Below are 10,299 nucleotides of genomic sequence, written 5' to 3'. Positions count from 1 at the left end.
CACATTTCACACTAACAGTCCAGTGCTGCATTTAATACATTAGACAGCTACATAACTGAGGAACTTTACACGGGCCCCACAAATACCCTAAAATGTGGATAGTTCAAAAACTTTTCGAAAGTATGAAAATAACTGCATAGGGTTTACAGCAAATCAAATTTTGGAGGGAGGACCCTGTGTCATGTTTCATTTACCTAACTTTCACATTAAGCCATGTAACATTACCAGTGTCTCCCAATGCCAACAGCAACAAGATTAAGATGACTAAAGTTAAGTACCAGTGAGTTGTTACAAGGTTCTTCTCTACACTGCTATGTTAACAACTTATATGCATACAGTTCATTACACTCTTGCCTCCCTGCAGATCACAGATGAAGAGCTGAAATTCCCATTTCCTACCAAACAGCAGAGAACAGAATCTACACTTTAGCACTGCCAATTTTCATACTGTTCCAAGACAGTGTGCAAGAAACTTACCAAGTAACACTTATTTCACATGTACTACAAAATTGTTATTACAACTATAATTACTTCCTAAATGAAGACAGTCATCTGATCACCTCACTAATGTGCTTTTTATTTTGTGCAAGTGGAACAGGAGCCCATATAGTTTGTGTATTATGTAATTGCAGATTTGGCAGCAACAAATTTAAGAGAGACCAGGCAGATGTCATTTACTCCACAGCTACTAGTACACCAGTGAAGCTTTCAAGTAAATTGGTATCATTCCAAAGATTTTGGTACACTACGGTGCCTTACCGGGTATGGTCATGTGGAGGTGATATGCCATTTCCTTCCTTCAACCTCTGAACAAATTTGCCCCAACAGTTATGAGGCCCCACTATTGAATGATCAATATTTTGCTTTAGTATTTGAACACTCCAGCTCTACTTCTGGTGAAATCTACCAAATTTTAAAGATTCATTTGTTAATCACATTGTGTTATGACTGACTACTCATGCATCTACATCATTCTATTAGTGCGTGTAGCCTTTCAAGAATTTAACAATTTTCCAATTATTTGATATGTATTACACATTTCAAACAAAAAGTGAACTGCAAGAAAAGTAAGTAGCATTTAGGAACTTTATTGCTGTATCAATTGCAGAATTGTAACAAGTAATTCATACATTCAAATGCAAGAACATATGCACTTAGTTTTATAATACTTAAGTGGTTAATACTTTTCACATAAATTATCAGATCTGTCTCCTTAGGCATGATTTGCTGTAGAAAAGTACTCTTTGCTGTCAACAGGATTCGGCTTCATTGTCTTGTCTCCTGGCTTCCAACCAGCAGGGCACACTGTAAAGAGATTATTGCAGTAAATAACAATGCCACATCACACAGTTCAAATTTGTTACTCTGAACCCTTGATCCTTACCTTCACCATGTACATCAGTATGCTGAAAGGCTGTTATTAAACGTAATGTTTCATCTACACTCCTTCCAACAGGCAAGTCATTAATTGTTATCTGCCGTAGATTCTGCTTTCCATCAATTATAAATAGCCCTCTGTACGGGATACCTGTCTCTTCATTCAGGACACCATAATCTTTTGCAATCTTCATAGATTTGTCAGCAAGTAGGGGAATATTTAACTTTGACACGCCACCATTTTTACGTGGTGTATTAACCCAAGCAAGATGACTGTACTGGCTATCACAAGAAATGGCTATTAGTTCACAATTTAATTTCTTAAATTCCTCAACACGGTCTGAGAAAGCAATAATTTCCGTAGGACAGACAAATGTGCTGAAAGAAAAAAAAAAAAAAAAAAACCAAATTAGTATTTTGTAAGATATTATATTTATGTTAAAAGAAATCTAGTATTCATACCCAAAATCTGTAACTACTCATCACAACCAGAAAAATTCAAGATGCACATATCCCAATCAATACCAAAGCAACAAAAAATTAGGCCACCTGAAATTTAATGACATACCCACCACAACTACATGAGACAAGAGCTACACAGCCCAACCTTAGTAACTCAGCTTCAACTCCAAACACTTTGGAAAATTTTAGCCAACAGGTGCAGTCATTTTTTTTAAGGCAGAAAAATGACAGTTTGTGCATGGTCACGAACTCAATATCCAGTACAGCAATTGCAACCCCCCCCCCCTCCTCCCTCCTCCCCCCCCCCCCCTCCTCGCCCTCCAAACAAATCCACAATTAACATTTACATATTAGTTAAATCAGAATGAAATCTAAGAACATACAGCACCTCAGTAATTTATAGATGCCGTACTTGATGGCTACACTGATCAATATCCTATAATTAAAATCCATCATTCCCTAGTTTTACCTAAGCTGGATACCTGCACTTCAGATTAAATAAGATTGCCCATAGTTTCTGTACAACAGATTTGCGACGGAGTTGATGACTAATTAGGCATGTCCATTACAAAATTCTATCACACACATACGTACGTTCCAACAACTATTAAAAGCTACTATTGTCTTCCACATTCAGTTACTCTGTGGACTAACTCATCTAAATAATAGGTACCGGAATTTTCGCAGATTACTTTAGGCAACGGGAAAACTAGTGATCATGGTGCAGTTTGTTTTCTGGTAAAAAAGAAGGTCGCGAAAATGGGACCGCAACAACACATCGATTGGAACCCAAAGAACTCTATCTACTTCCATTCACGTTGCCAAGCAAGCACAACCAAGGACAAAGGATTGTGGAAAAAAACCCACACACACACACACACACACACACACACACACACACACACTCACTGACTCAAACTTCCTGGAGTCCAATAGTATGCGTCAACGGCACTGAAGCCGGTTTGCTTATGTAAGCAAGCCTGTTCCTGACGCAATAATTCTGCTTAACAATTAAGACTAACGGATGAAACGTTCACAAAGTTCCATGGAAATTACGCAGTACTTAGTTACATCAAATACAAATCATAAGTACCGCATACTTACAAATCCAAGGGATAGAAGAACAGTACTAAGTATTTTCCCTTGTAATCTGACAACTTTATATCCTCAAAGTTAGTACCCACAACAGCAACTCCAGAAAAAGAAGGCGCCGGCTTTGCTAAATCCGGAACAGGCATTATCACAATTTTCTACCTGAAACACAGAAAAAAATGAAATTCTGGCGTTGTTTCGTTATTTCACAAAAAAGCGAGAGGTGGGTGTGTGTGTGTGTGTGTGTGTGTGTGTGTGTGGAAACAAAAAAGAGAGGAAATAATTTTTTCCCCCCTCTTGTAAATCCTATATTGTAGGCAAGCGTTATTAACAGACCTTAACACTGAACAAACTAAAACACATAACACGTAACAATACATACTTCAGCGCAGTTGCATCAACTACTTACTTTCAACGAAAGCCGGTAAAACCGATAACAAATCAACAACGGCTGCGAGACTTCAAATGGCACGAGCACAGCTCTGTATTCGATTTTAAAGCAGGCGGGTGCGTTCCATTAGTTCCCTTACCAACTGATCGATCCATCGATATTGTTCCAAAGGTGCTCGACTACAAAAATGATGTTTATGCGCCAAGTTTCCATAGACATTAATTTCCTTCACGAGCAGCCCCTCATCATCAATCGCGTAAGTCAACTCGCATATGGATAAACCCAACTTGCACACTGTCGTGCCAACTTACGCGTAAATTACAAAAGTTAAAAGGCATTCTTCTTTCTTGCACGATGTCGCTTCCCCCACCATCATCTACGAGCTTCAATAGCCCTCGACTTAAGTTTACTCGCGGTTTCGCTCCGAACGCTAACGATGGTTACCGAAATATCACGATGCGGTCGCTGTCTGAGCTGTTAACGAAACATGCGCCTCACAGAGGTGCGAAAGACGTAAAAAATTTTCCATATGTACCGCTAGAAGGAACCTTCTTCTCTTATAATTTGTTTTACCTTATTGGAATTCAGTTGCTGACTCTGAATTTAATCAAAAATCAAACACATAATACACAGCAGCTCAAAATATGCTCTTGTGAGTTGGCACTTTCTTCTGCAGATCCTTTCAATTCGACCCATATATGTAACGCATTACCTTCTGAAATGGCAAGGAGCAATAAAGGTTTTGGAATATCTAATTAATTAAGTGGTATTTAGCTATTTTACAACGTATGTTACCTGTACCATACTGGCAAGATAACTTTCACATTTGTCTGTTGACACAACAGCTATTTTATTAATTATGGCATGTAAATTTAAAAAACCGTAAATGAATACGAGAGTAATGAGGAAATAGCAACATTGAATACACAACTGAAAAGCTGAAAATCATTTTTTTATTTACTGATGCACTTTATAATATTTTTAAAATTCCATATAATCCCCTGTAATTAACTACAATTACCCAGTATCTGTTCATCTTTTGTTATATCACCTACCATCAGCTTTTCTTGCAGCAGAGACACAGTGCCTGACTGTGCTTTACTTGCTTCTCGTTTTGCAACAGGAACCAAATGTGACACTTCCTTCTTTTTGGTGGAAAAATCTTCTTTGCAGAACAATGTTTCTCTTCAGCGAAACATTTTTTAATTTGAAGGCTGGTACACCCTTTCTGTCAGTGCACACTGCGCCCAGTGTGACTTTAAACACGTAGTGTGCTTCTTGGAAATATTAAGCTCATCTGTTTTAGTTATGTCGTTAAGCAAATGAAATAACTGAGCAATGATTATGTCCTTCTGTTGTGACAACGATATGGAGCTGTTCAATCTTCCCAGTTCACTTATTTGGGCAAATATCATATGATGCACATTTGCAGTAGAAGTGTCTCATAGCTTATTATCAGATCGTTGTTGTCAGGAGAATTTGTAACAGGTTGCTTGTGCACTTGAAGATTACATGCACTGTGAATATGTTTATACAGGGTGTCCAGAAAAGGGCACCCTGATTTCAAAATTAAATATCTCGAAAACAAAGATCGATAGAGGAATGCAGTAAACGGTATGTTCATTGTGAAAGCTGTAAAAAGTTTATACAGCAGTTTGAAATAATAGTTACAAAAGCTGCTAACAGATGGCGCTGTACGCTGTATGCTCATATCAGCATACATAAGTGAAATAATCGTATGAAAACAATCGTTGCAAACAATCACATCACAATGTTTTCAAAATGTTCACCATTGGCACTACAGAGGTGGCGTAAACGAAGAATGAAATTCGCCATCACATTTCGTAGTGTCTCAACCGAAATGGATTCAAATGCCACAGAGATCGCCTATTCAAGCTCGTCCGGCGTGGCGGGATGCTTTAGGTAGACCATGTCTTTCACTGTGCCACACAAAAAAAAGTCACAGGGAGTCAAATCCGGCGAATATGGAGACCGATCCATGCCTGCACCAGTAAATTTGCGATATTCCAAAGCAATGGCTCGATTCCCGAAGTATTCCTCAAGAAAGCGAAACACTTGTTCGGTCCGATGTGGTCGGGCTCCATCTTGCATAAACCATTCAGTACCTGGTCGATCCTCTAATGCTTGCTGTGTGGCGACAAATTGTTCCAAAATTGCAACGTAATGTGCACCAGTGACCGTTTCTCGAATGAAGAAAGGGCCAATAATGCCTCTGCTGCATACTGCAGCCCACACAGTAACTTTAGGAGAATACAGGGGTTTAGCTTCACACCAATATGGCTTTTTGGAACCCCAAAATCGCCAGATCTGCTTATTCACGTATCCATTCAGGTGGAAGTGTGCTTCATCTGTAAACCAGATGCAGCCAACATCAAATCCTTCACTATCAATGATTGTGAGCATCTGATTAGCAAAGGCAACCCTTTGTTGGACAGCTCGTACGGGTATGGCCTGGTGCGTTTGAATTTTGAATGGAAACATGTGTAGGCTCTTTCTCAGTATTTTCTGTGTGCTGGAACGCTTCAAACCAGTGTCAGATGCAATTCTACGGACGGATGACATTGGATTTCGCTGAATAATTCCAGAAACTGTGGCGATATTTTTAAGCGTAACTGCGGTTTGCTTGCGGCCAACATGCCCCACAAGATCATCAGTTACGCTGCCTGTACGTTGAAATTTTGCGAAGAGCGTACGAATGGTTTTCGCATCGGGTCCTTTTGGAACATTAAATCGTGCTTGAAAACTTCGCCTTGTTGCCGTAGGACTCTCTTCTAACCTGTGGTACTCTAGCACCAGAAAAACGCGTTGTTCAATGGAGTACATGGTTTTAATCTCTTCCTTCGGTACGCTAACCTCCTTTCACGTTTCAATAGTGGAACTGATCACTCTGGGCTTCAGATCACTATTTATACTAGGCATTACGTATGGCGATTACAGAGCCATCTGTTAGCAGCTTTTATAACTATTATTTCAAACTGCTGTATAAACTTCTTACAGCTTTCACAATAAACATACCGTTTACTGCATTCCTCTATCGATCTTTGTTTTCGAGATATTTAATTTTGAAATCAGGGAGTGCTTTTCTGGACACCCTGTACATGTTCCATTTGATGCTAGAGTCCAAACACAAGCACGAATACTTGTGTAAGCATGTATTGTATTTATTAAATATCAATTTACATTGATACTGAATGTCACTTTCTTGAACGAAATGCACTTCACTCATATTTGATGAGGACACTACCTTCCACCAGTGTTATTTCTCTACAACCACCTCTTTTTTCGCAGCTGAACAAGACTTGTGCTTACAATGAATTTATTGTATTTTGTTTGTCAGTTTTCCTTTCGTAAGTGCAATGAGGCTGTCAAAAAGTTTTTACTTAATGAACGACGTTAGAGTGAATATTGCCTTATCCAGACGTTTCACATACTTGAGATACATGTATTTGATGGTGTGGTGCATCCTCTCTATTGGGAGGTTGATGTTTGGTTTGTGGGGCAATCAACTGCATGGCCGGCAGCGCCCATGCAAAGACACAGTCTGGCACAATCCAATTTTTTTTTGCACAGTCCAATCTAGCCACAGTCACGAATGATGATCATGAAATGATGAGAACAACACAAACACCCAGTCTGCATAACAGAGAAAATCCCCAACCCAGCTGGGAATCGAACCTGGGACCCCGTGATCCAGAGGCAGCAACACTAGCCACTAGACCACAAGCTGCAGACCTCTATAGGCAGGTCTGTATGCATTCCTGCCTGCAGTCTGTGGCATAAAGCCCAGCACTCTACGTTATTTAAAATGTATATATCTGAGTAGTGTCTGTTCTGTCGGACATGTCACGAACTACCATCCATCTCTTCCCTTTCTTCCCCCTTTCTCTAATTCATATAAATCTATGTTAATTGTGTAGTTCTTCTGGAAATGAGTCGCAATCTCTGAGGTTCATTCACCACCCTTCATCATGTAAAGAACAGCAGGAGGCATCACATTAAATCCAGCAGCATCTCTCTCTTCCAGCAAAGTTCTAATAAGCTTGTAAACATCTACTTGTTTTGCTCGGCATGTGACTTTGCTGTTTATGTTCTTTCTGCATGCTCTGTCTATGCACCATGTGCAGTACTGCCTCATTTTCGGAACGCCCATTGCAGAATTCCAGGCAATATTGAAGGATTCTAAGTCTGGCACAAAGGCTTTAGGGGAAATTCATTTTTATAAAGTGAAAAAGACATGGACAACACTTGACTGTCGCTCCTGATGGAAATGAGAAAAGCATATGGGGATCCTTGTTTCAAATCGTCTAATACTAGTGATGTAATGAGCTCAAAACCATAGTTGTTTAAACCCATGCATCCCATCAATACATACACAGTCATTTCCACACTTCTTTAGTATTTCAGTTTGCACAGCACTCATTGTTACCAACACAAAAATTTAACTTTGTAATTATGGGGCAGCTCACTTCGTGTGTCTTGTGGTTTCTGAAACATAACGCAAGGACTACCACTCAAGTTCATTTTTGTACCCATGTCTTAACACTGTTCCCATCATTCTGGTGTCTAACGGATGTAGAGCACAGGATATAGGCCTATATCTGTTCAATGTTGTACAAATCTTGTTTTGTTAACAGCTGTAATCTTTGCAATTTCGAGTCAGACACTAAGTCCTGATTTTTGTTCAGAATAACTTGAAATGTAATTTTATTTGCTGTCTCTGCCGCTACATGGTCATTCTCTTTTTCTGGTGAATTAAAATGACTAAGATCCTTTTCATGTTCAGTGCGGGTTGAGATAAATTTCACTAGGCACATCGCATCTTTAGCTTGATACACTTTTTTATTCTAACTGGACACACTCCTGATATTTTATTGCTGCCTTACAGCTTTAAATTCCTGGAACCTTTACCTTTCGAGGTAAAATAGCCTGAACAATAGCATAAATAACAGTGTTTTATGGAACTGTCAGCAGCAACTCTGTATCCACTGTTCTTGACATAAAATGAATGTGTCGACTTCTCTGTTGCGCTTCCAGTTCTGAAATTCGGTGAAGGATAAGAAATTCAGTTCTTCGCACTTATATTGTGTTTGAGTCAGCTGTTGGTGCAGTCTTGTGTTTCTCGACTGTGTGTGCACAGTGAATTTTTAAATGGCAGATACACGTCAGTGCTCTAGAGAGTTCATAGCTGAACCCATTGAAATGTATAGGAGTCACCTATGTTTGTGGAAAATTAAGAACAAGGAATACAGCAGTTGGAATAAGAAGGTACTTCCTTGTAATTCTTTAATAGAGAAATAACAAGCAAACAGGGAAATGACAATAAAAACGTCATTGAAGACAGTTTACCGCAAAGAACTAAGCAAAATAACGAAATGTATTTGATCTGGTACCAGAGACGAGGAAATACGAGGGCGGTTCAGAAAGTAACCTCCGATTGGTCACAGTGCGGGTTGTTGGGGGAGTAGCGACGCCATCTGTGCGTTCACGCACTCCACAGGTCAGTCGGCATCAAGCCGTGGTCGAGTGAACGTCGTACCTGCGCTAGTTTAGTTTTTGTGGCAGTGTGAAATGTGTGCTGCAATAGAAAACCCCGCCAAATGTGAAGTGCGTGCTGTCATAAGGTTTTTTACAGCCAAAGGATATTCTGCAGCAGCTATTCATCGTGAGCTTTGTGCCGTGTACGGACCAAGAGTTATGAGTGAAGGAGTTGTCCGTGAATGGGTACGTTTATTTAAAAGTGGACGAGAAAACGTTCATGATGAAGAGAGGAGTGGTAGACCATCATTGGTGACTGACGAACTCGTTCAGACAGTTGATGCAAAAGTTCGTGAAAATCGACGTTTCTCAATGTCGGAGTTGTCTACTGGTTTTCCACAGATTTCTAAGACTCTCTTGTACGAGATAGTGACAGCAAGATTGGGTTACCGTAAGTTCTGTGCACGATGGGTGCCCAAAATTCTTACCGACCACCACAAAACTCAAAGAATGGCCTCTGCATTAGACTTTCTGTCACGTTATGAGGACGAAGGAGAACCGTTGTTAAAGAGAATCGTGACCGGTGACGAAACCTGGATTAAGTACGTGAACCCTGAGACAAAAGAACAATCAAAGATGTGGGCACATTCAAATTCGCCTACCAAACCAAGAAAAGCCTCGCAAGATTTTCTGCCAGAAAACTGATGGCAACGGTGTTTTGGGATGCCAAAGGGGTGTTGTTGATTGAATTCATGGAACGTGGTACGACCATTAATCAAGACGTGTACTGTGAAACAATAAAAAAGTTACGACGGGCTATACAGAACAAACGCCGTGGTATGCTGACTTCCGGTATCGTTTTTTTGCACGATAACGCCCGTCCTCACTCTGCTCGCAGAACAACGGCCCTTCTTGAGTCCTTCAAGTGGGACGTTATCAACCATCCACCTTACAGCCCAGACCTGGCGCCAAGTGATTATCACCTCTTCATGCATTTGAAGAAATGGCTCGGGTCACAGCGGTTTGATGACGACGAAGAGCTCAAAGATGCGGTCACAGGCTGGCTCCAGGCACAAGCGGGTGATTTTTATGCAGAAGGAATTTCAAAGCTTGTGAAGAGATACGATAAGTGCCTCAATCGCTATGGAGACTATGTAGCAAAATAGTGCAAAGATGTAGTTGTAAGATGTATATATTAAAATATTTTTATTTAACTTGGTGTATTTTTTTAAATCAATCGGAGGTTACTTTCTGAACGGCCCTCGTATATAAGTTTGTGGTATTTTGACATCCTCTACTTTCTGAGTGAATCCAATCAAGATGAATCGTATGAAACACAATTCAAGGTTTATCTTGTAAATAACAATAACTATTAGTAGTCTTTTGCAAATCTGTTCACTTATCTACAAGATAAAAGCTTGCAAGTAACAGCTGAAGGAAATGACTACAGATATTAAGACTGAGCTTTACCTGGTTCCTCT

At 39.9% G+C, this 10,299-nt stretch overlaps 1 protein-coding gene across 1 annotated transcript; it reads right to left on the bottom strand.

The window, feature by feature from the left end:
* Window positions 1-1,068: 1,068 nt before the first annotated feature.
* LOC126469735 (peroxiredoxin 1) lies at window positions 1,069-3,460 on the bottom strand. Its single transcript, XM_050096941.1, has 4 exons — window positions 3,341-3,460; window positions 2,944-3,093; window positions 1,385-1,755; window positions 1,069-1,305 (listed from the first exon to the last, which is right to left on the bottom strand). The coding sequence occupies exons 2-4, from the start codon at window positions 3,075-3,077 to the stop codon at window positions 1,214-1,216; spliced, it is 597 nt and encodes a 198-aa protein (XP_049952898.1). The 5' UTR covers window positions 3,078-3,093; window positions 3,341-3,460; the 3' UTR covers window positions 1,069-1,213.
* Window positions 3,461-10,299: the final 6,839 nt, after the last annotated feature.

This window comes from Schistocerca serialis, chromosome 3 (genome assembly GCF_023864345.2).
Source record: "Schistocerca serialis cubense isolate TAMUIC-IGC-003099 chromosome 3, iqSchSeri2.2, whole genome shotgun sequence".
Taxonomy (NCBI): Eukaryota; Metazoa; Arthropoda; class Insecta; order Orthoptera; family Acrididae; genus Schistocerca; species Schistocerca serialis.
The sequence above is the reverse complement of the archived record's forward strand: the minus strand, read 5'-3'. Positions and strand labels throughout refer to the sequence as shown.

Excerpts from the sequence above, each read along its gene's own strand:
- LOC126469735 (XM_050096941.1), bottom strand. The coding sequence starts at position 3,077 with ATGCCTGTTCCGGATTTAGCAAAGCCGGCGCCTTCTTTTTCTGGAGTT. Across the intron at positions 1,756-2,943 it reads TTCTTCTATCCCTTGGATTT|CACATTTGTCTGTCCTACGG; the intron begins GTAAGTATGCGG and ends TTTTTCTTTCAG. Across the intron at positions 1,306-1,384 it reads TACTGATGTACATGGTGAAG|TGTGCCCTGCTGGTTGGAAG; the intron begins GTAAGGATCAAG and ends ATCTCTTTACAG.